Here is a 26,495-nt window from a genome sequence, read left to right on the forward strand (position 1 = left end):
CTCAAAATAAGCTCTGCGGAAAGCAAACACCCCAATACTTAAAGCAGCAGAAGAGTAGAGAGAGCTTAAACATTCACACGTATAGAGGAGGACAATAAGAGATTAAAAAAAGAGTGGACAATCTAGAAATCCTTTGTATTTGCATTTTTTATGTATTTATATAAACATTTGGCAGATTTATTTTCCTAATAATCTTTTATTTAAGCTAATATTAAAATTAAACTGTGCCAATACACCAGCCGCAGGGTGGATGTTGTAAGACGTATACTGGGTAATAAGTCAGCTGAGCTGGAATTAAGAATTCATCATGAATAATCCAGGCAATTCACTCCTGGTTATGCGTTCCCCTGGAAGGGAAGAGGAGTGGAAGGCAAGAGAGGGGGTCAGCTATGCCTCATATCTGGCACACTCTATAAACCCTAGAGGAGAGAGACAGCTGCCAGCAGCCTACGTCTTCGTCAGTTTTCCTGGCAAATAGGCCCAGAGGATAGAAGGGACTGAAAGTCAAACAAAAGCAAAGGAGTTATGAGGACTGAGAGCCACGCTTGTATTCTTGGAAGTGCCCCTGATGGATGGAGCAGCTTCTGTTCCAACCCATTACAAGAAACTAGTAAGAAGAAAAGAAGGTAGCAGAATGTTTGGGCAAAAAAATGACCAAAAGCAAAGGCCAGGTTACCATTCTAACAAATACAGAATGAGGAGGAGACACCTGAGGGTTCTATGTTCATGGGATCAATGAGACTGATTGCAAAGGGAGATCTCCAGAAATTTGTCCTAGATTTGAGTATTGTGACACCCGTAGGATTCCAATTTGAAAGCTTATTACATAAATCTAGTGTACCTCTGAAGACCTTCAGATCGACTTTTCTCAGCCCCATAGTATGTTGCTATCAAGGCACTGCAATATAGCTCTGAAAAGTCAAGGCTGACAGGCTTTCAAGCTAGGCAAAATCAAAGTCATGCTTTTTGGGTGACTGCCTGCTGTTCGTCTGACCCATGTAAAAGCAGCAGCAGGACATCTTTCTCACAACCAGCAACTCCTTCAGAGTCTCTGGAACAGGAAATGTCTCTGCTCCAAGCCAGAGAGATTCCACTGTCAGGAAGAAGCCATCACAATTTCACCCCAATGTTGGGCATAAAACTAGTTCACATCCTGGGGAAAAGATAAACCCAGTAGTCAGAAGAGTCACAAAGGCCTCACACAGTATGATGTAATGAGTGAAAATAACACTGAAAAGCCACAAACAGGTTTCAGCCTGGCCTGACCACTTAAAAGTTGAATAAACACTGAGTTCTGGCTTCCTTCTTAATAAAATGGACTAATTCTTGCCTTTCTTTCTTCACAAAGTTATCAAGATCAAATGAGAAAAATGAAAGCATTTTTGAAAGTGCTTGTGCGTTTGTCCATGTGTCAGAGAGACACTCCTCTGGATCCTCTTAAAAAAGTCTACCAGGTCCAAGGAATTAAATGATGGCAAAATCCTTTGTATTTCATGCATTGGTTTTCCCTTTTCTAAAACTTTCTTTCCTCCTAGAAGGCTCAGGGATATAAATATTAGAGCAGTGAACCATTTTTGTACTGTGTTTAAAAAGACTGGGGAGAGACCCCATGAGGTTATGGGTAATTTGATGACTATAGTTCAAAATCCTTCTTAAAACTAGACCTCCATATATTAAATAATGAAACTTTCATTGCAGAGACTGCAGAAGCCAGAATGCCTCTCTTTCCTTCTTTCCTTGGTCCAGAGTGAACAGCAAGCCTGGCTCATTCTCAGTCACCAGGTAGTTACCCTCACCCTCTCCTTTCTCAGTGCCTAGGGCAGGGAGGCTAGTGAAGAAGAGGAAGGCTGATTAAAATGGCTACCCACTCAGAAGAATGTTGGTAGGGGGCAGAGCACGGAGAGAAACACTTAGAGCTGGAGCACTGGGAAGAAAAGCAAGACACAAAGGAGGGCAGAAGGCAGGAATTTAGTGGTTGTCTTGATAACCAGACCCCCTGTTTCTCCCAGTGCCTTTATCCCACAGGGAGATCTCCAGGCTCTGCTCTGGGCAAAAATCACCACTAGAGGAGAGGAGGAAGGAGGGAGGACTAGAGAAGGGAGAAGTGATAAGTACGTGCTCTATGTGATGGGGCTGACTCCCAACTTCTACAAATACTAGAGACCACAGAATCAGAGTAGGCTCAGCTGTGATTTGGAAGAATTAGGGATTGTAGCTAAGTAAGCAGACATGGCAGGGTTCAAAATTATGCTGTGAAAATGGCTAGAGTAAGTTGGATAAAACTAGCCTTGAAGAGAACAAAGGATAAACATTAGAAGCAGACGTCGAAGTTAAGAAAGCAAGAAAAACACTGGGAGGAGTATGGGAAGAAGGAGAAGTGACTATAACAAACAGAATCACCTTGGGGTAGAAGAGCTGTCCAAAGGTATTTGTTTGCAGTTTCCTGTCTTCAGGTGGAATTTTAAATCCTTTCCAAATAGAAGGCTGTCTATTATGATACTAAGGATATAGGACAAAGCAGTGGCAACTCCAGAATCTTGACATTAGCAGTGACTTTAGGGGTACCACTCGTGGTTAGAAAACAAGAGGGAGAGAAGAGTGGGTGGCTGAGGAACTAATTTTGAAGCTGTATTTACACAGCTAGCATACCATGTTTACATAGATTATATGTTTATGGAGGGGGGGCTAAGGTCCCCTCAAGACCACCTTTGGTGCCATAATTACATCGGCACTAGATTAAGGTATATTTCCTGCCAATTCACCCCTACTCCCTCCCTGCTCCAGTACCAAACAGGCCTGTTCCTCCAGAGGGCACTCGGTGAAGTCTATGTCTAATGTCCACGTCTAAAGACAGAAATCAAAACTGAAGCATTAACATGTGGCTATGTCTCCAAAACCAAGTTCATAAGGAAAGAGCCAAATGATCTCCATCCATGGCTGAAAGCAAGAGAAAATGCCCTTGATTACTTAACAGGTTGATAAGATTCCCAATATCAGTGCAATCTGGCGGTGACAATCTCTACTGCAGTGAGGTGTGTATCTAATACTCTGGTATCCAAAAAGGCTTTGAATATAGGACCAATTAGCTTATAGAAAGAACTGACAAAATTTTTCAACTTCAGATGTCTAGCTGGTTTCACCAACGTAGACTTTCTGGTTCCCTTTGGGTTCCTGGGTCAAAAGTGTTCGCAATGAATCAGCTCCAGCCCTGAGTCCTTGAGGAGTGGAATGCACTCAAAGGGGCAACTTCTGGCGGCATATACTGGTCAGAGAAGCAAGTGTATGCTGAAGACCAATCAGAACAGAGGAAAGAAGGGTGAAAGATGAAAGAAACTGGGCTCGTCTAAAAGTCAGTGGCACGAAGGAAAGGGTAGATAAGCAGCCTCTGAATCATGGAGCAAGACAGTGAATGGTTTCGATTACTATCACCATCACGGCAAAGACCTATACATAACTGCAAAATAAACACGGCCCCTTCAAAGGTGAAGGGGTATTGTTTAACCTGCAGCGCCACCTGGTGCCCAGAGGGAGAATCCCTGTCCTAACTCCCCCAAGCAGCAAAAGCCTGGTGGCTTTCCATAATGTATTCAAATAAAACAAAAGGATCTCTCTCTCTGTCTTGTGGGCGCGCACACACACTCATTAAGGGGCTGGTTGAAAATATTCAAAGTATGTTTAAAGTTTACGTTTTATTTAAAAGTAGAAATAATGCACCTTTCCCTCTTTAAGAATGTTTCAGTGCCTGAAATATTCTTTCCCCTAAACCAGTGTAAAGGATACCTATCTTACAAGGTCTAGCTTTAAACACTTATTTTCTTCTATAAAGCCTACCTAACACTTACTCCCAAGAATCCTTCTGATTTTTTTTACTGTATTTATGATCTATACCTCATATTGTTCAATATTTCTAACTGATTCATATGAGTTTTGTCTTAGGCTGAAAGGGCGTTAAATTAGAAACAATGCCACACTAGGTCGGGAGAATTAATAAGTACACACAGGCATCAAATCTTACACAGACTTTTCAAAAATTATGTGTAAAGAGGTCACCATAACAAGAACTAAATAAAATTAGTTTCCTAGAAAGCAAAGGAAGAGGGTTGGGAATACTGGGTTAAGGGGTAGTTCCCTGGTTCTAAAGAAACCGCAAGTTTCTGCTCTGGATATGACTGGGGGAGATTTTAAGTAAGTACGTGAGTAAGATACGATGGAGTGCAGAGATAGATAACATAATATGAAGGAAGAGACCTTGATTTGAAGGATGCAGAAACGACTTTCTGTTTCTTAGAGTCTTTTCTTTTAACAGATCACAAAGCAAGCTCACTATAAAGACCTCTACAAAAAACCATTAAAATGTAAATATATTATCTACTCTACATCAGATGTGTTACCACCCTAGCAAATAAGAGTTCCCAAGGAAAAGGAATATGGAGCTTGTAAAGACGGATGAGAATTCACATTTATTGAGTGCTACCACGAGCCAGGCATGCAACAAGAGACTTTCGTTTATTATCTCTTATCCTCCAACCAACTTTATGAGCTAGGCAACGTTATCACCTAACTGAGGCAAAGGGAAGTTAAGTGACTTATTTTAAGTCACACAAATAGTAAGCTTCAAAGCAGAATCTGAATTCGGATCTGTTTGAATTCAAAGCCCAAATTCTTACTTCACCATGTGGAAGGACAGAGGTTGAGAAGGCACATCTGTGATGAGACGCTTCCAGAGAGGGCAAGCTTAGACCAGGACTCACAGTGTGTGGCCCACGACGGCAGGTGGCACTGTGTTCTTTTGGAAACGAGAGTGCCACCAGAATGGGAGATGGCCTAAAGGGCTCAAGGGAAAAATCTCTTTGCTCAGGCCCAACCACAGCTCTGGAAATTAGAGTTGTCCTTTAAAGAGCTTGGGGAGGGATGTGAGAGAGACAGCTTACATCTGTCTTTCTTGTCCCCCAGCACTGCTGAGGAACTCCTCAGGTTCTCACTAGTGATAAGCAGAGGGACAGATTAAATTGGAATGGCATGTGAGGTCCATTCATTTGACACAAATTTAAGTGCCTTCCATGCATAGAGCTAGGTGCTTACAATAGAATGGTGAATAAGATAAGATGCTTACAGTCTGAAACAGCGCTCAAAAACTGTCTTGGATTCCTATTTGCAGTTACAGATGGGCAAGAGATGCCAATAATTTGATCTGAAAAAAAGGTTCTAAGGTTTAAATACCTCACAATATTCTGTTTGTTTCTTAACTGTTACAACGATCAATTCTGTATCTCTGTTAGAGTGTATGAGAATTTAAGAACGTGCATCACACACAGAAGTGCAAGAACACCTGTGTGCAGGCGCATAACCAGTAAGCTACCACCTACCTGTTATAACCATAAGATGTATTCAAGCAGAAACTAACAGTACATGACAGGGAAGGCATGATGTCTTTATCCTAAGATGGGTGTAGAATAAGTGACACCTAAGAAATATGACAGGGAGGCCACTCATATATTAGGAGAGACTGTTGGGGCCCATTCGGGCCCAGTCTATAGAAGTCAAGAGCTTCCTTTTGTCAAGGTCTTGTGGAAGAAGCGTGGGACAAGCAGCTTTCCTTTTCCCCAAGGAAGCACAACACAACCTGAACAAAGCACATCACTACAAAAAATTAATTTCAGCATCTCTAAAAACAGCCTGAGTCGATAATCAGAGGGCCAGTAAATAATCTGACAGGAAAATACGAAAACTTAGTTTGAGATGATTTTCTGAGAAGTTTAGGGGCAAAGAAAGAAACTGTAAATTGTGTTTCCTGAGAAACTCTAAATCTTAACTCTGATAATCTTTTTCTGACTGGTAATAGGATGTAGAATAGAGATACCTAAAGGAGATTATACAGTCTTTGATCTAAGAGTGCTTTAAGAATAAAATCAGAATATGCAGATTGAAATGAATTTATATGCTACCATTATATACATGTGTCCCTGAGGCCAATTGGACGGAAAGCAAGAGAGATTAGATGGGACTAAGGCACAGGGACTTTCAAGTGAGGCCAATTCTAGTGACCAGTGCTTTGCGAGAAAGCTTGCACAGTGGGGAGGCAGCATGGAGTAGCAGAAAGTGCCTGGGCTTTGAGGCCAGGATGACTTAAGTGAAATCTTGAGTGTGGTACTTACTAGCTCTATGATTCTGAGAAGGTTATTCAATCTGAATATCTGTCTATCTCAGAACTGCACTGCACATTAGTGTACAGAGTACATAGCTGCTTAGCTGGAATAGTTAGTATTTAATGTCAGTTCCTTTCCTGCTGCAATTGCGTGTGCCCTTTTGGTGGCAGGCCTGGAGTTTCCCTTAAGATGTAACCAATGTCAGAAAGACCCTTTAGTCATCTGCTACTTAGATATGCCCACCGAGAAAGAGGTCCTTGAATGGACTCTACCCAGAGAACACCTAACATTCTGGAGTGACCTAAGAGAATAGAGGCGGCAAAAAAGTTTGTAGTCATCCATTCACAATTGTCTTTAAGGAAGATGAATGGTTCCACCTCATAGTGCAGCACTCTCCAACGGCACCACACTCTGTCCACAAACCTTCCTCCAACCTTTCCTGGGAGACAGTTTGTAGAGAAACCTCTTTTCTAAGAAAATAATTCCCTGGCCTGGCATAAGGTCCAGAGCTTGCCATTTAATTTTCTCCTGGGTCCACTCCTTGTTGGACTCCTTAAACTTGACACATTCTTTCTTTTCCTCTTCCTCTCTATATACTATATCCTGACTTCACATACTTTTCTACTCTCCTTTGCCCACAGATCACAGAACCTTCTTCTTTTTTCCCTACTCTTCTTGCCATGCTATTCCATTCCCACATGTCCTAAACACACACACATACACACTCACTCTTTAAGAAATCCTGACGCAGATGCCAGGAATGTGTCTGCTGCCCTTTTGACACAGAGTCTGATGCCATCTTCGGGGCCACGGGGAGGGCAGAGCCACGGGACGTGGCATTCGTGTACTCTACTGCTAGCCTGGCTCATATTTTTATTGTGGCATTGCTCTGGGCATCCAGGCATGGAACTGATCCAGCTTCTTCTCATTCCTTCACTCTACATCAGGACTCCATAATCATCTCACCCCTTACCTTGGCTGGGTCTTCCTGCCCAAAAGCTTCTACCATCAATGGAGCACAGTACATCTCTCTTCTTTCCCTCCAACCCCATCTACACCTGCGTACTTGTCCAGTTTCCTAAACCTGATTCTGATGCATGCAGGGATACTGTCAAGTTTCTTCTGTTTTCGGACATGAACAGTTTAGACAGGCTGGATTCACTCCTTGGCTTAGACTGCTATAACCCCACGCCTCTTCCCCTCCCTCTGTCTCTAATTCCAAATAAGGAGTACTCCTTTTTACATAATTGGATGTTCCCAGCACAGAAGCTGACATACGAGGTCAGGCGCGCATGCGTGCAAGACTTCCCTTTGACTTAACAATGCCTTTTTTGGGCATCTAACTTCTCTTCATCTCCCCTCCCCCACTCCCTCCACCCCATCAACAATCAAGGGAGATTTATGAAGCCTGGCTCTTCCAACCTTGGCTTAGAAGGAGGGGTCATGAGGTTGAATTTACTCTCTCTTTTTTTTGTTGCAGGCTAGAGAGAGAGAAAGAGCACGCAAGAGCAAGAGAGTGCACGCTTGTGATTTGGCAGAAGTCCCAGGCGTCCAAGATAGTTTGTATATAAGTCTTTTAAGGTAGCAAGTAGAGTAAACAAAGCTGAAAGCAGACGAAATTAAATGATCTTCTTGGAGATGATAATGCTGGAGTTTGGAAAATGACATTTAAGAAGGAGATGCATCTAAATCTAGGTGGCTGTATCATTCCTGATGCCCAAATTGCAGTGTGTTCAAGATAACTACAGCAGCAGCAGTAGCTACCTGTGGCATCAGTATCAACTATTCTTCTCTTTAAAGTGCAGAACTTAAAGAAACAGAGCCCAAGTACTCGGCAAAAGGATACAGCTTAGATACTTGTGGTTTCAGAGAGAGAACAAGCATGCTGCCTCCTGGGCAGCAGTGGAGACAGTCTCAGAGAGGTCAACACTGAACTGGGCTGGGACAATGCCACACCTCTTTAGGGGGTAGCAGAGGAAGGTGGAGTGAGGAGGTGCTGCAGCTTTGGGGAGATATCAAATTCCAGCGTATTTGTTTACCAAAGCAAATAAAGCCAAAGAATGTAGCACGGCATGAACTTCTTTTTAAAAATAAAAAATTCAAGCTGCCCAGGGGACAAGTAACATGGCTGACTTCAGGATGTTGCAGTGCCCTTTGTGTTACATGTGAGTTTGCGTACATGGAAGTGAGGCTTGGATTTTACAAACTAAACGATCATCTCCTCTTGGGGAATGTATACTTTTCGGAGTCAAAGATTTTGGGGATGGCTTTTATCCCTCCAAATCACAGGGCAAAAGTCTTATCCTGAGGGTTAGAGTTATTACAGCTGAAAATCAGACAAACCTGGGTTCAGATTCTGCCTGTGGTACTTATTAGCACCGTGATCTTGATTAAATAATCAGTTCTCTGTAAGCCTTAGCTTCCCTCCTCTTTGAAACTGCGTTCATAACACCTCTTTTACAGGGCTTTTGAGGGGACTAATGATACAATATGCTTGGAGTTAGTGTTCAGCACAGTGTCTGCACAAAGTCAACTATCAATGTTTGCTGCACGGTAAATATCCTGAAGCTGATAAGATAATCAATGCCTACACTCTAAAACCTAAAATAAGCCCCATCTTTTCCATGTGTACCGTTCACACGGGAACTTGCTGGTAAGAGACCTTGGGCCACAGGCATCAGATCCTTTGAGGCTCTGGAGGGCGAATTGGGATTTTTCTCCAGATACCCATGACTTATTGATTCCTATCTTAAAAAAACTTTAAGAACACTGTGAACCCAGCACAAGATATTTGAGAAGAGGGCCAAGATTATCATTAAAAAGATGGAAATAATGACTTACAGGGAAAGATGAAAGGCCTTGAACAGGGAAAGATAAGACTCCATTTAATTCTACTCTGTGGAGGGTTAGGGTGAGGAGGTGTCAACCACCTGTGTTCCTATTTCCATAGCAGCTAATACAAAACAAAATGGACTTAAGGATAAAGTTTCATTAGATATAAGTAAGAACTTTTTGACAGGAAGGGATATGAGACAACTGAACAAGTACAAAATATCATCACCTGGAAATATCTAGGATGAACAAAGGTAAAAGACCACAATTACACAGTGTTCCAAAAGTAACTAGCCACAAAATTATGTTCTTACACGACATTCATATTGGTTTCATTCAAATGCATTAAATATATTAAAAATTTCCCCGCTTTAACAAATAGAGATGCCACCCCATTAAAAAAAAGTGAAAAGGAAAGAAAGTCAAGGGAAATTCAGCTGTAAGCTTTCTCCCTGATTTTGTTTATGGCATGATCTACATGTGGGTTTTGCTCGTTTCCATTCACCAGACAGCTATCTACCCAGCCAACCAGAGGTGTGGTTCTAGTGGAAATGTCAGGGAAGGGGGATGGAAATGTGAGGAACTTAGCCTGACCCAAAGCTCTTCTCATGAGGAAAGGCACTACTTCATTCCAGTAGCTCTCCCCACCCATGTAACCAGGAGCACCATTAAACCTGGAAAATACGACTGAACTCTGTACTTAACCTATGCTTGTCTGTGCTGGAAAGAGACCCAGGTGGTCTGCTTCCTGATGTAAGACATGTGGATGCTCTGGTTGTGGCTTTAACAAATGAGCCCTACGGTACACAGTCACCTTGAAAGGACTCACAAAGCCTTTACCGTTTAGAAACTCTATTCTGTGTAACTCAGAGAGACAGGCACAATAGGATTGTGCTAGCTGCAGGAGACTGGTATAGGGTAGGGCATCCTCAAGGCATAAAAAATGGAGAGAATTTGGGGCCACCAGCTGGAGGAACTAGAAACAGAACATACTTTTTATCCTACTCTTTTTCTGAAGAGCAAATATTAAGACTTAACATTTACTGGACACGTTCTACACACCTAGATACCTAGAGATAGATGTCATTGTTATTCCTATTTTGCAGATCAGGAAACCAAAGCCCAGAGAGATTAAATACAGCATAGTGGTAGTATATTGTAGCAGATGAGAACTTGGGCTGTGGAACACCTGGGTTTGACTTCTGGCTCCACCAAACATTAGCTTTGTGATCACAGATAAGGCCCTCAGTTCTCAACCCCACTAAATTATAAAAGATGTCAGCGTAGAGACTGTTGTCTGTTTTGTTCACTACGTATCAGCCCTTAATATTTTTTCAATGAGTACAGGAATAACACCAAAACAATTCCCCAGTTGGATAGAGAGAAGACTTTTTTAAGTTGATGTGGCATGACTGCTACAAAATAGCCTGGACACATTTCTACCAGTCAAGCTAAGAAACAGCTTAAACTAGAGTGCATAATATATTTACTTCTTTACACCCCATTCACTCCATTTTATTCTTATCTCTTCTCTATTACTAGAGAATTTATCTCATCAAACAGGTTGGAATTCTCACAGCCTGCAATTCCTTTGTATTTAATTTTCCTGTTTTAGATCTCCAAGAACCCTAGCTATGTAAAATACTACTTCAATGATCTTCCTGTAATTCCAAAAATATACTTCTCTCTCCTTTATCTGGTACTAGCCCAAGCCCTTTAATATTCTGAGTTAGTCAAACTTTAGGAAAACAACTTCTGACCTCTTTTATATATGAATCTCAATCTTTTTTGAATTTCTCCTGACTCATCTATACTTCTCCATTCCTACTGAATAATTTCCTATTTTCTGAAACAAATTCATCAAGTAAATAACTTAGAGGAGAAAGAAGTAATCAATTATTACACACTAGTTAGTTTTAGAATCTTCCCATTTTTTTTGAAAACACTTAGAAGATCAGCAAAAAGAAGCCTAACAGAGGGTGAAGAGAAATGAAGGTTCAATTAGCAACATTCACAAGTGACTGAATAAAACATAAGAGTATACTTTCAAGTATGAAGGCATTGAGAAGGGAAATGTTTATTCTTTCATCCAATATTTAATGAGCATCTTCTATGGCCCTGTCTAAGTTGCTGGGTTTATAAAGCTGGCTCTGGCCCTTAAAGAACTGATACTGCAGGGCAAGGTTTCTCACCCTCTGCACTACTGACATTTTGGGCAGGATAATTCATTGTTGTTTGGGATGAGGAGGGTGCTGTCCTATGTAGTATAGGATGTTTAGCAGCATCCCTGGCCTCTACCCACTAGATGAAATAGCTTCCTGCCTACCTTCCCAGTTGTGACAACCAAGAATGTCTCCAGATATTGCCAAATATACCTAGGAGAAAACTGCCCCTCAGTTGAGAACCACTAGTTTAGGGAAAGTAGATCATTTCTCTAATTTACTGTGATAAGAATTATCAAAACTTTGAGAGTAGAGGGCTCCTCAGTTCTGGGGGAAAGTGGGAAAGGATGCCATAGAAAGTTTCACAAAATAAATGACATGTAATGCTAACTTTTTGAAAACATTTAGCAATAGGCCAAGCAGACAAGAAGAGGGAAGTCCGAGACACACAGAGCAGGAGATCAATGAGTAGAGCAAGACACTTCAGGCAGAGACAAGGGAAAGAGCAAAGGCCTGAAGGAAGAGAGTCTGCAGAATGTTTAGGCCACAACGGTTGGTTTGCATGGAGAAGAACTGGAAGTAAGGCTGGGACCAGATCATGCCACATAAGAAAGGAGTTGGAATTTTAATATAGTAAATAAGCATATATTTTAAACACAGTGGAGCCCTTTTTCAAACAAAACCTTACCTAGATCCCCAGTCTATTAAACTGATCAAAGTGGAACTGGTTTGATTGGATCATGGACCACTTAGTTTTCCCCTTAGCTTCTAAGCTGGCTTCTGAAGCACCTCTGTGGAATCCTAGAACTCTGGGTAACATACTGGAAAAATCACTTCTGTAGGCAAGAGGATATCATTGAAAGATATTAAGTACAGAATACTTGTTCATATTTGCTTTTCAGAAAAAAGCACTCTAGTAGCAGAGGTGAGTATGGAGGAGGGACAAGGGGGAAAGCCTAAGGCATACAGAATGGTCAGCATTTTCTGTGTGGGTTTCTCTTGGAGACCAGTCTTCAGGCTATAAAATGTAGGAAAAAGCACATTGGCTTTGGAACCGTATACATTCAGCTTAAATTCCAGGTGTATCATTAATGTGACCTTGGGCATGTTAGTTGACCTTGCCAAGCTCTATTTTCTTACTGCATAAAATGGGTCACCAACCTCACCTGGTGGCTGTAAGAAAATATACATAAACAGGCTAGGTGCTGGCATATGATAAGCACTCAACAAATATAAAGATACATCCTCTTCTTGCACTTAGTCTGTTTATGATTAAAGCTTATTAAGCTTCCCTGACGCTATGTAACTCTGAGTGTGGGAAGGGAGATTTAATTGCTTGCTGTTAATGGACTTTCTACTTGTAGAATAGATACATAATTCTTTTTTAAAAGAAGTTTTTATTTTTGAAGTGACCTGTTAGCACGAACCACATGCTAACAGAAGAGGTCAGCGTTTGGCTGCTTCTTACTTTGGGATCTGCCAGGATGTCTTATGAGAGATCAAAACAAGAGTGGCCAAAGCTCAAGTACTATGTGTGTCTGTCTGGTTCAGAGAGAGTATCTCTGGCCTTCCTCAGTTTAGCAAAGCTTGTATCAGTTTCACGGTTAGGAAGTCAGCAGCTAAAAACTCCATCTATGTACAACTCTTTCAGGAGATGCAAGTAGCGTTGGGATCACAAAGCCGAATTATAAAATCCAAGTTTCAAATCCAAGTATCCTTCCATTTCTTACCAGCCTGTGTCAGTCAGTACTTCTTCAGTTGTGAATATCTACACCCCTTTCAGAGAAAACAATCTATATTTTGGGAGCATTGATCTGTTTTTCTCCTTGTCTTTCTCAATGTTTATCATCAGAGTGACCATATAGTGTTAGTTACGAAAACATGTCTGCTGTAATAAGGTGAAAGGTATACGGCTTAGAGGTATAACTGGTAGAGAACTGATTCCAGAGTAGGAAGAGTTTAGGTGAAGCATTTTAGGATCACAGCAGTGTCTGTAACTCAGTGGATTCTGCCAGAAGTCTGACAGAAGCAGACCCATTCAAACTTTACACAACAAGGCAATTAATAAAAGCTTTCCGATACTTTCCAGGCAGTCTTCATCCCTGTACCCCTATAACGACACTCCATCTTTCCTTAAGGCCACAGGTTGCCTGGATTCTACACTGTCCCTTTCTAGCGGAGAATGCAGCATCACATCCAAGTCCTGTCCAATTTGAGAGTCTAACGTGAAGGAGAACTTAGTGGTCTTTACCTCTGAATCAGGGTCCCAAAGATAAGACGGAGAACTTTCTGTATGTTTTCCGTACAGAGCCATTTCCACTGTTCCATTAGTAGCAAGAGGAGCAGATCCAGGGCTGTGTCAGCTAATTCTGTCTCTGTTCCTGTGGAATGAAAAGGCATCAAAAGTAACTCAGAAAAGATACATACTTGAGGAATATATTACAGTGCACTGGGTCTTTTCTACCTTTTCATCAATCATCTTGTATTTTTGTACTCAAATCAACAGATGTTTACATAATATCTAAAAAGTTCAGTGATAGGCTCTGTATTTCTTTATAATTTTTTTATGTTCCTTAGTCACTTAGTAAATATTTTTTATCTTCTAAAAGATTTTGCATACCTAGCTTTTGTTTCTTTTGTAATTTCCCCAAGGAGTTGAACATATTTTGTTCCAAGTAAGTGCTCACAACTGGTGACTAACTGGAACTGGCAAGGCCCAGTCTCTTCCATCCTTACATTCCACTTGCCTCCACAAGGCATCATGGAAATGTTGTGGGCAGCAGATCTGGAGGAAGATTTGGGATTCATTTTCCCAAAAGAGTTGCTTTGAAAGCATCTCCATTACACAGAGATGTTGGTTTGTGATCCAGGAGGCTTCAGTTTGATTTTGAGATAACGTGGTTCTAGAAGAGCACTACGCCTCTGGTAAAATGTCATGACAATTACTGATTTCTTTCCTATTTTGAAGACTGGAAAGGCCACAAATGAGCTTATACCCATGCTAAACTGAAGTCTTCTGAACAGATGTATTTTATGGATGGAAGCATCTGTTCTCTAACCCTGCTCAGGGGGTCCCAGGTCACCTCTGATTTGCTTCTTAGGAGACTTCCCAAGGAATACACAATGTTCCAGATGGAATCTCAGCTATCTGGTGCTACTACTGTGATTAAAATTATAAGTAATCATCAACAATAATTTTATTAGTCTAGGACCACTGGGTATTCTCTGGGCCAGCTTGCCCAAGCAGTCTTCCCTTAAGGGTTCCTCTGGAAAATGAATGACTTCAGATTTGGATGAATCTGCTAGAAATGAATCCTACTTTCATCTTAATCTCATCTAATATAGATTTTCTTTTTCCTGCACTGTATTTCAAGGTGACATGGGAGCTGATATGTTTGCTTTCTAGTCATTTGCTCAAAGATGGGATATTCAGTTCCTTGGGAAACAGCATCATCCTGAGCCTTAGTCACCCTCCTCAATTCAATAACTCAGGTTCAGCATTTACCTAGAGCTGCCACCATGTGGTGACAATTAGTCATAGCAGTAAAAAATAAGAAGGCAAACAAGGCACCAAGTCCTTTTGAAGAAAATGGTAAATTTCCTATCATATGATGAACATTTTGAGTCTCTCAGGGTTAGAAGAAGGGCTTTAGAGATATGATGTTCAAAATTTACAGGCTTGATTTTTGGCTAGAAGTATACTGCTTTACCCATCCCATCTTATTTATAATTTCTTATAGTTCTCTGACATTTTGCTGTCATAATACTTCACTTAGCCAGCGAGAGAAGTGTGAAGAGATGGGGTTGTAAACTCCCTTTTTCACACAGTTAAGGTGAGGTCTATAGAGCAGAGGTCAGGTGACTGTTCATGGGCACCTGAGAGAGAATGGTGAAATCAGCCCTTTTTTTCTTTCTGAACCCAAGATTTTGTGATCTTTTATTTTCAGTGGGAACCTTTGTCTTGATGGAATTGAAAAGCTTTTTTCTGATAAGTCCTAGCTCAGCAAACATACCAATATCCAGGGTTCCTAATTTTTCCTCTGTTTAAAACACCTGCACTTCTGGGAAGCAAACCCACCCTGCCTCAAATGCTTACAAGGAGAAAGCAGTGTCCTCTCTTCTTCTCCCTCCTTGCTCTACCTTGGGTAACTAGGTGGTGTCATTTGCCATGGCAGTAAATAAAACAGAGGGAACATATCCATGGAAAAAGATGAATTCCATTTTGCACATGTTGTACTTCAGCTGCCCTGTGGTATATCTAAGTAGAGATTTCCGAAAGGCAATTGGAAATACAACATCCAATTTAGGCATCATCAGCACATGTGTTAGAGTTGAAGCCAATAGTACAGATGAGATCACACAGGGCGAGTGTGCAAAGAACAGACAGCCAAAAATAGAGCTCCGGAAGGCCAATAAGGGAGCCAACAAAGCGAAGTGAGAAGAGACCACAAGAGAGGCAGAAAGAAAACCAAGAAAGTGGTACCACAGACACTAAGGGAAGAAAGTTTCTAGATAAAGGGAGTAATCCAAAGATATGCCAAATCATGCCAAAAAATATCTTAAATAAACAAATGGTATTATAAGCATGGATCTTATCTTGCTGGATTGGAACTCCCTGTTTTCACGCCCTGCTCCTCTGCATGACTCAGTTCTGGGGACTATGTGTATCTTTGGTATCCCAGCACTCAGCACAGGACTTCAGACACTGGTGTTTAACACATGGCTTGATTAGCTGAACAGAAGAGAAATTAAAGCTATGAATCCCAACTATGATAAGTCTCAAATGGATGCTACCCTGGCTCCCTTCTCTGTGGGAGCAAGGATGTTGTCACTTACCTGGATCTCCGTGGCTGAGGTCTTGGGCTGGCACAGCTGCATCTGACAAGTAACCATCCACACATCCTTGGGGTATTTGTTCAGGATCCTTCTCTGGGGTTTCCGCTGGCTGCATTTCTAGTAGCTTTGTCTGTTTTTCAATAAAAGATTCCATCCCAGCCATGGATAGGGTCTCTGACTCCTGAAGAAAGAGCCAGTGGCACATAACATAAAGATGCAGAAAGCAGGAGAGCAATCGCAGCACTTTACGTCTTCCCCGTTCCTTCCCTGTGAAAGTATCGTGAGGAACTCAACTGACCCTGTGACCACCTTTGGAAAGTTTTTACCTTTTACCCAGGTTGCAAATAAAACAGTGCCTTTGTAGTCTCACCTGCCACAAACAGTTTTGGGTCATGTGTTCTCTTCCAGGAAGCGGCTTTCTTTCTCATTCTGTCATCCATTATCCCAAACCCACGACCCCTTAGAAGCCAATTTGCCAACCCAGAACTAGTAGAAATTCCAAACCACTCAAAGAAAATACTTTCAGAATAAAAATTGGAGATCCAGGGGCTGGCCTGGTGGCACAGTGGTTAAGTTCGTGCACTCCACTTCAGCAGCCCAGGGTTCGCCAGTTCAGATCCCGGGCACAGACCTAGCACTGCTTATCAAGCCATGCTGTGGCAAGCATCACACATATAAAATAGAGGAAGATGGCATGGACTTTAGCTCAGGGCCAATCTTCCTTAGCAAAAAGAGGAAGATTGGCGGTGGATGTTAGCTCAGGGCTAATCTTCCTCAAAAAAAACCAAAACAAAACAGGTACCACTCCAGACGTTGGCTAAGTCCTTTACTAAGTCCTAACTCCTTTCTGAATTTGGAGAAAGTTTCAACTGCCTATAATTGCAGGATCAATACCCCAGCTATTAATTTTAGCAGTTCTCTAGGAACTTCTTACCACATTGCCTTCCTGGAGACAATAGAGAATCTTCTCATGAGCTTCAGTCATATTCAGCGCTGGAGCAATTTTACTGGATGAGAACCTCAGTCTGGACCTGGTACAGAAACAAAGAGCACAAACAGAATGTGATTCATGGTCTTGATAACCATACAAAGGGCTGACAAGTATAAACACCTCAAAACAAGAACACCCATACTTATCCTTGGGAGCTTTCTGTGGTTCGAGTTACCAGGAGAGACCTGGCCCTGAAATCCCCCAAACAATCTATGTCCTGGCAATCCTTAATATATAGTGCAATTCTTACACTAAGCTACGTCTACAATGCATTTGTGAAAGGGCTGTTGCTAATGTAAAATAGGGACCACTGTGCCACAGCTGTAATCCCCATAGGCTAGAAGAGGGGCTAGCACATACTCTACGTGGCAAAGACCAAGGTTTTTGCTATTGTTGTTGGTACCCTTTCTGCACATCCATTTATTCCCCTTGTGTTCCAAATAAAACCAGAGAAGGTTTGCAAGTGCTAACCTCAATGTTTCAAGGAATAGAGTTCTCATAAGCAGAGGCATCATGGTCATCCTTCAGAATATGGGCCTGGTAAAAAAAGGCTAAGAACTGGGAGTCTGCTGTTGCTGGCCCATGAAACATGAACCCAGAGACAAAGATAGACAGTCAGACAGACACACATACGTATATACACTCTCCACCTCCACCCTCACCACCCCCAACACACACATTCTCTCGTAACAATGGCCCAGATACAGCTAAGAAGTTTTCAGCCAGGGTAAACATGGTGCCCTTCCCTTGCACATGTTTCTTGGCTTTGAGTGCTGCCAGGGAACTTCTGGGACCTCAGTGCAGGAGAGAGTAGCAGCAGTAACCAGTTACTAAAATAGGCCCTGCAGGTGTCCACGATAGCCGTTTCCTGTTTATTGCTAGCACATACAACTTCTGAGCCAAGATTTCCAGAAATGATGGCAAACAGAGATTAGTTATAAGCCTTAATCCTTAATAGGAAGAAACATTTCAATTTTCCAGGAAAACAGAAAAGGAGATTATCCACATTCTAGAGTTTTCCTTCTAGTTGAAAATCCCTGGCGAGTTTGGGCTCTGGGTTCCTTTAACAAGACAAACATTCAGCAGGGCTGCCCATGCAGGATCTTAGGTTCCCCTGGGTAGAGCACTGAGGAGTCTGGGGCGTGGCTTCGCATAAAGACTGGTATGTATGACGTATGACACACCTCCTCTCTTCTAGGGCTTGAGTGGGGATGGGCTTTGGCTAAGGATTGGGGATCAACCTGAGAAGTGGGAAAGGGTTCCTGGATGACTGAAGGGCTTCTCACTTGCTGGCCTTCTTGCCTTCTGTCTGGGGCTTGCTTTCTGTCTCGGCCTCACTCAGCTCCTCCGTGGGGCTCTGGGGTTCAGAGCGAGGAAACGCTGTCTTCAAGGTGTCCACAATAGCACTCACCACCATCTGCAAGGGTCAGAGGTGCAGGGTCAGATAGAAACCACCAAAAGAGCAGTTGTCTCTCAGTGCTTTCTGCAATCAGGGTGACTAGATAGCCAGGCTATCTAGCAGAGCCTTATCCAACAACACAGTCAGGTACTAGCTAATGGCTTAGGGTCAACTATCCTTCCTTTTTTCTACAGCCATAAAAATCTTCTTCGTCACACAGTGAAGACAAACAATGCCATGGGCAAAGAAGCCAAAACAAACAATGGGATAAATAAAAGCCTGGGAACTTAGCAGGCTGGTGAAATACTTTTCATTCAAAGTTTCTTACTTTGTATATAAAAGAATGATTTTTAGTTTCCAAGTTGACAATACTTTCACCAAGATGTGAATAAGTGGAAGTTATATGGGTAGGAATATACAGAGAAAAGAAAGAGTGAAGATTATCAAAATAAGAAACAGTCCAGAGGGCCGGCGTGGTGGCGCAGAGGTTAAGCTTGTGCTCCACTTCAGCGGCCCATGGTTCACCGGTTCAGATCCAGGGCATGGACCTACACACTGCTCATCAAGCCACACTGTGGCGGCATCCCACATGCAAAATAGAGGAAGACTGGCAGAGATGTTAGCACAGGGCCAATCCTCCTCACCAAAAAACCCCCAAACAAACCAGAAATACAGTCTAGAGGCATATATAACATACACATGCTCAGCATAATTCACACAGAGTAAACAACTGTTTCTCCAGTTAATTCAAACAATTTTTCTTCTTTAAGACAGAAAGAATAACAAAAATCACTCAGGTCAAAACTAAGGAATCTGGAGTTGATATAAACTTCTCTACTCACAAAGACTAAATAAAACAACCCTCACTGAAAAGTAAGAACGATCTCTTTCTCAGAATGGGAAAATGACGTATTTGCTGAAAAGGACAATGCACAATCAAATGAAACCCTAAAATATCAAAAAAAAGAAAAAAACATTTACTTTCCCTTTGGTGCCTCTTGCTAATTAACACTGCTAGCTGAGAGCAGCACCACGCCTTCTTTAACTCAATCTTGTGTTGACCCTCCACAAGGAGCAGAACAACTAGCACAGGGAAGACAAGGCTGAAATGGTTGAGATGGACTGCAACAAAGACTGAGGGATAACAAAGCATGGAAAGAACACAGAGAATAGCATAAATGTAGATAACGTAGCTTGGGAAATATAACTTGCTCTCTAGGCTTACAAAATTGTAGTGTGAGGGGAGGGTCCTTATCGGTCTTGTTCACTGTTCTATCATGAGCAACCAGTACTGTACACGGCTTTAAACAGGTGAGCAGTAAGTAGATGCTGAGAGAATGACTGAATGAACACAACTGCATGGAGGAACACATCTGCAGGGAATTCTGGGGATTTTACCTCATTCATCCCTTTCTAGTTTGCAGTTTTTTCCTCACGGAAGGGAATGTCTCCTAACTCCTACCACATGAAATTCTACTTCATCATTTTATCCCCTGAAGTCTAGATGAGAAGGAGGTCCCTCTTCTACCAATGAGTCAGTTTTCTAACCTTTTAAAACACATGCCATCTTTTGATAAACATAAACCTCATACTTCTGCCCTGGAGACTCGAAAATCAGTTGGTAATAACTGCTTACAGGCTCTAATGTGTTACACAAATGTCCTTCTCCTATCATCTCCAAGAGTTCTGAGATATCATCTTGAAGAAGGTACAATTTTCTCCACACTCTGTTCTCTAGCAGAGAATCACTCTGCTGTTAGTGACATCGAGTCGATTTCAACTCCTAGAGACCCTGTGGATAGCAGAGTGGAACCCTGCCCAATCTTTTTGCACCATCCTCTCACCTTCTGGCACTCTATCAAACAATGCTCTGCTGCTATTCATAGGGTTTTTACGGCCAATTCTTCCAAAAGTGGAGACCCAGGTCCTTCTTCCTAGTCTGTGTTAGTCTGGAAGCTCCGCTGAAACCTGTCCACCATAGGTGACCCTGCTAGTATTTGAAATACTGGTGGCATAGTTTTCAGCATCACAGCTGCATGCAGCTGCCACAGTGTGACAAGCAACAGACAGACAGGCGGTGTGGTTCTCTGACCAGGAAAGTAACCTAGGCCATGGTGGTGAGAGTTCCAAATCTTAATCCCTAGACCACCAGAGCAAGCTGTAGAGAATCCCCCAATGAACTTAAACCCAGCTTAGTGTCCTGTCTTAGGGCTCTCTTTCCTGACACTGGGAATGACCTTCACCTCCAGAAGAGACCTTCCTGCCCCTACTTATCTATGGAGATACAGATCTATCCTAACATCTCTCTACTAGAATAACAATGTCTTGATATCCCCAGGAGATATGTGTACACTTACAGTGTCAGGAGTATTGTATCCTCACAGTTGCTCACTGTAATTCAGCAAGTTGATGATCCAACCAATATTTGGCAACAGGTCTTGAAAATTCTAGTCCATATTCTATTGACTCCCCTGTGCTGCCTTTCCCCACCTCCCACCTCCCTTATTTTTCAAGCATTGCCTCCACTCTGACGAGAAACTAAGACTGAGCACGGTGGCCCTGCTAGTACCTTGTCTATTCTGGAGACCATGAATGGTTTCTTGACAAAGGCAATACGAGCATCTGTGTTCAGAGCAAGGAACTCCTGCATCTCCTCACTGTTAGCGATCTCAGGAATGGCACAGAGTTGCTGCAAAAGACACAAGAAGGACTTCAAAGAGAAATTCTGGTTCCCACATCTCTCCACCATGGCTTGAGTGTCTTGTGGTTAGAATGAGAACACAGCCATAACAGAAGGATGCTGACCTTTAGGAATGATTCCAGGAGGCTCTTACGGGCTTCTACCCTGTCACTATCCATGTTTCCAAATGGAAGATCTGGAAAGAGTTTTTTAGGACCCTTCACATCTTAAAAAAGAAAAAAAAAAGAAAAAAAAAGGGTTCATTCACTTAACATTCACTGAGAGCTATTTCCACATAAAACACATCATATATGTAAAGAAAACAGAACTGTTGAATATATTTCCCTGGGATTTTATTTCAGGAGTTCGAAATATAAAAATAATAACAATAAATTAAATAAATACAAACAATAACTCCAAATAGAAAAATAAGGACATAATATATACAACCTTCTCTCATTATTAATGTAAATATTAAGATATAAGAAGCCACACATTACAGTGGTTACAAAGAGGGCTTTGAAGTCCAACTGCCCAAGTTTAAATTTTGGCTCCAATGTGTACTATAATGACCTTACACAAGTTGCTTAATCTTTGTTTCTATTCCGTAAAATGGGGATAATCGTTCTATCTCATAAGTTATTATGAGAATTACATGAACTAGTATGTGTAAAGTGCTTAGAAGAGACTCTGGCATCTATTTTCAAGTATGGCTCAGTATTAGCTAATGTTATTAAGCTATGTTACTAAGCTTTGTTATTAAGCTAATGTTATTAAGAAAGAAAATGCATAATTGAAATCCATAATTTATGCCTAAACTTATTAAAATGTTTGAGTGGTCATCAGCATTTTTAAAAAAAAAACAAAGTAGCTGCTTACTAGCTTATTTTTTAGAGTTAAATTTTATTACATTTTCTTATTGTCCCTGTGCCTTATGGGTGTCAAACAGCACACACAAAAAAGCCTGGTTGTTAAAGAAAAGGTGGTAAGGATTTCTGGATAATATTTTAATATTTAAGAGTAATCTATGAATCTGGAAAAGTTAATTTGACTCCTCATGCTACCTCATAGCCACAGGTGGCAATGTGAAAGTTTCTTTCTCAAGTTTAAACTAGATGGGGCCCTAGAACAAAGCATTCAGTGGCAAAGGAGTAACTCAGAAACAATGTGATCAGTGCTGTCCAGCACTAAACCCTGAAACATCTGAAAGCAACCTGGGGAGCACGGCAGGACCTTTGATGCTGCATTCTCCTCCACCCCACCCCACAAACCAACAGGCCTCCAGCCTCTCAGATTAGGGTGGCTGGATGCGAAAAGCAAGCAGGCAGGCCAGGGCTGGGGAAACTCCTGACTTTTGATGAACTTTCGTAGATCCGATTTCTCCTCCAGACGGGTCTGCAAATTCAGGAATTCACGGTAGCGGCGATTCACAGTGTGGTAGGCCAACTGCTGCAGGCCACTGCTGTTCTCATTGTCAAGAGCTGTCTCATACTGTGGAATGAACAAACCTGTTTACTGCATCAGCCCCATGGCCACAAAGTAAGAGTAGAGTAGGGGTCAAGGGAGGCAGACGTTCCTATTCTGCTCCTGAACCAACGAGATCTGTTGCTGCTCTAGGTGGTAATGAATAACTCGAGTTCCAAGGATGAAATAATGAATGAGACGCATTTCCCAATATACATGGCCCCAAGTGAGAAATGAATTTTACTGCTCTTCACTCCTTCCATCTCAAACCTCCTTCCCACAACACTTTCCTTACTTATAAAAATGGCTACATAACTGTTTTTCAAATCCCAAAGACAGCATATAAAACAGAAGGTACAACACCAATAAAAATGACACCCCCTCCTTCACCCCTAAATTGTGGCGTTGGAGATTATAAGGGGATAATCATTTTGCCATTATACTCAACCAGTGTTTATCTATGTTAGTTGGGGGAAGAACAAATAATCCAAAACAGGTGATGAACAAAAATCATTTGTTTGCATGAAATGCATTAAAGGGACATGCATTTTGTTTTGCTTTGGGCAGATTATTATTCTTGCAGCTAAACTGAATTTTTTTTCCCTAAGTACATCATCTGCATGAATAGAAGTCATGTGAAGACTGGAGATGTTGTAAGGAGTCAAAGGTGGTCTCCATAGGCTTGGAAGGCCGGAACGTGGGAAAAGACAACTTGAGATGTATGTTCCCCCATATATATGAGTTTGTTCTCATTAGGAGTAGGTTATCGTAATTGTTTGGTTGAAGTATACTATACTGTGGGCAAGTGATGGAAGAAACGATCTCCTTTTTGGTGGGACTCGAGGCTGGTGTTTAGAACTTTTTAGAGTCAGAGAGAGAGAGCTGACATGAGCAAAGTAGTCCCTTGGACCAGTACTGAGAAGAAAAGGCCTAGGTAAGAGACACAGGCGGAGTTCAGGGTGGGGCTTTTACAATGGGGGCACTTGGAGCTGTGATGTTTTCTGTGGAATATTCTGCTCCTTGAGGGGCACTATTCAACACTGATACATTCCAAAACCTGCCTGCCCCTCAAAATCACCTGGGCTGCTTTTTAAATATACAGATTTTGATGGGCTCTCATGGATTCTGAATGAGAATTCCCAAGAATAGGTTCCAGGATTCCATACTTTTTAAAAATACAACTCTCCAGGTGACTTGGAAGCAGCCTACCTTAAAGACAGTTTTAGGGAACTGCTGTTCTAATCAAACTAGCCATCTGATACATGAACCCCCTTCATATCATCTCTGCCAAGCAGTTCCTACTTCTGTGCTTAAACATCACTAGGAATAAGGAACTTGCGGCCTTTTAAGGTGTCTAGAGGGAAACAACCTTCCTTCCCAAAACAAAGTACAAAAGGCACTAGTCTTAAAAAAACAAAAAAAAAAAAAGGAAAGAATTTAGCAGGGAAGAAGTTTGGGAAGAGAATTTCTGGACAAGACTCTATACATTGGGAACCCCTGAAAAACATGACCCTCAGTATCCTAACAATGCTGAGATTCTAGGATTGTTTGTGTAGGTATTGCATAGAAGCCTACTCTGCTTTGCAAATGAGCTTCAGACTGTTCACATATAGACAGTTGTTGAATCAGACCCAGCAAACTAGGTTAGGGGTGGCCTCTCTCCCTGAGAAAACTAGCTTCACTGACTCTGCTTTCCAACCCCAATCCCAGCCCAGAGTGGACGACCACACTTCTAATCCTGTTACCTTCACTGTGTAGAGTGTGTATGGATGGGATCCGGTGCCACTGTGCTCTCGAGCAGTAATGGTGCCAGTGATACGAAGGTTCTGGATGACAACTGGGCCATCTGGACTGCTCAGGGGCTCAAAGCTGAAGGTGGCTGAGCTGAGAGGACCAGTTGGAGAGGAGGAAAGCAGAACTTGTGGCAGACTAGGATCTGAGGAGCTCACATCATTGGTGAGATCCTTCTCTAAGCAAGAGGGTCGCGGGGGGCAGGTCCTTTGTGGACTTGCCAGCAAAGCTGTAAGGGAGGTGACATCTCCTTGATCTACCTCCTTGTCTGCTGTGTCAATCTGGATCTCTGGGCAGGAATTCAGCATGGAGACCAGGAGGCCTGTGTCTGGACCCTCCTCGGTCTCTGCTCCTTCTATTCCTTCAGCTCCTTCACCGTCCTTAGGCTCTAAAGACTGGGAACCGCCTAAGGCACAGAGGGCATCCTGGATCCTCTCAGAGAGGAAGTTGCCTGGGGTCATGAGCATGATGGTTTCTTTGCCCAGTTCAGACAACGGAGACTCCAGCTCAGCGTCTTCACATAAGAAGAGGGGGCCTCGAATATCTGGCTGTAGGAAATGAGATGAGTTGTTTCCTACTTTTCTCTCTTCTGGCACTCCACCCAAATCTGCCTCTACAGCTTCATGGCCTTCTTCAACCTCGGGGGAGGGGCGTGAAGGCGCCTCTGGCTCCCTACAGTTCAGGAGCACCGGGGCTCCTGCTGGAGAAGGGGCTGTCACTTCTGGTAGATTCTGTACCTCTACAGTCAGCGGCAGAGATGTGGGCACTGAGGGCTGTTCCAGGGCACTGGCTGTGCAGGGTGGTTTCACCACTCCTGCTGCATTATTTCTGGTCTTGGAAAAGATGCCCACGAGCAGAAGGTGGATCCAGTCAGGGTCTGACAGCTTGCTGACCAGTGGTAAGAACACATTGCAGGTAATGAGCTCCACCACCACGTGGCGCCCAGTCCGGGTCTCTAAGTGGGGCTTTGGCACTAGTCCTTGCAGCAACGAATTCACAAGGCCGCGAGCGTGGGCGACCTCGGCACCAGGGCTCTGCACAGCAGGGTGCGGGGCAGTGGCCCGGCAGTAGGCCTCCCAGAGCTGGGAGGGCTCCACTGTGCCGCTCTGCTTCCCTGCGGTGGCCTCCTTCGCCTGAATGTAGCTCTGCAGATGACAGCCGCAGAGCGTGAGCACGCTCCGGGCGAGCGCTCGGCCGTCCACTGTGCCCATCCTCCTCCGCAGCTCCCGGACCAGCCCTCTCATGGCCGCCTCCATTTCCTCCTCGAAGGCTGGCTCCTGGCTCACTGAGCGATACCAGGAGGACACAAAGTCCCGTAGAATCATCCGGATGGTGCGGTTGATCTCCTGCTCCAACTGCTTCTCCGCCTCGGGGCTGGGAGCGCAGCTGGCCACCGGAATGAGGCGTTCCAGGCGCAGTCGCCCTGAGGCCCCCGCCACGGCGTCCGAGCCCAGCCAGGCCCCCAGCACCGCCAGCAGTGCCGACAGGAGGCACAGGAGCCACAAGCGGACCAGAAGGTGGACGGCCAGGAGCCAGCAGAGCACGACCCCCGCGGCCAGCAGCTTCCGGCTGCTCAGCAGGTGACTGAGGCCACTGCGGGACGTGGCTGCGGTCGCCTGGAGCGGGGCCCCAGCCTCCGCCTGCATGGCTGAGGGGACCAGGCGCTGCTCGACGACCGCCCTCCGGGTTTCAGACCGGAGCCGGGAGCGGGGCGTCCACCGGGCCGCTCCCCGGGAAGACCCGGCAGACTTCAGGATGCCCCGCCCGCCGCAGAGCCGCTAGGCCCTCAGCAAACACGTACGGACGCCGCGGGCCGCGGCCGCACACCGCGGGGCGCGCCCAAACCCAGCCCGGACGTGCACCGGTCGCAACGGTGACCTCCCCGCCGGTCTTCGTGAGGCCTCCGCCGGCCGGACGGGCAAGCCCCGCGCCCCGCAGCCCAGCGCCGCTCAGGGCTGCCGGCCGGCGGTCGCCGGCGACAGCTTCCGGGTCGACGTCGCGGAGCGAGGCATGCTGGGAGAGCGTCCGCGCGCCCCGAGGCGCGGCGCTGCCGGGCGGCCCCTGGTGGTGAGGAGCTGCCGTGACAGCACCAGCGCCGCCTGGTCCCTGAACCGAGTGCAGGCAGGGAGAGTGCGCGCCTAAGGTGGGCGGAAATTCCCCCAGAAATTTGTTCCGACCGAGGGTGGCCTCGCAG

General features: G+C 43.7%; 1 protein-coding gene across 1 annotated transcript in view; it reads right to left on the minus strand.

Annotated features, from left to right (window-relative positions):
• SNX19 (sorting nexin 19) overlaps positions 1-26,273 on the minus strand; it is a 48,095-nt gene extending 21,822 nt beyond the window's left edge. The window contains exons 1-8 of the mRNA XM_046684991.1: positions 24,256-26,273; positions 22,399-22,537; positions 21,172-21,272; positions 20,936-21,055; positions 18,254-18,384; positions 16,911-17,007; positions 15,977-16,157; positions 13,392-13,521 (exon numbers count right to left, since the gene is read on the minus strand). Of these exons, the coding sequence (XP_046540947.1) occupies positions 13,392-13,521; positions 15,977-16,157; positions 16,911-17,007; positions 18,254-18,384; positions 20,936-21,055; positions 21,172-21,272; positions 22,399-22,537; positions 24,256-25,947 (2,591 nt within the window). The 5' untranslated portion in view covers positions 25,948-26,273. The remainder of the gene's footprint in view (positions 1-13,391; positions 13,522-15,976; positions 16,158-16,910; positions 17,008-18,253; positions 18,385-20,935; positions 21,056-21,171; positions 21,273-22,398; positions 22,538-24,255) is intronic.
• Positions 26,274-26,495: the final 222 nt, after the last annotated feature.

Source organism: Equus quagga, chromosome 14, assembly GCF_021613505.1.
Source record: "Equus quagga isolate Etosha38 chromosome 14, UCLA_HA_Equagga_1.0, whole genome shotgun sequence".
NCBI lineage: Eukaryota > Metazoa > Chordata > Mammalia > Perissodactyla > Equidae > Equus > Equus quagga.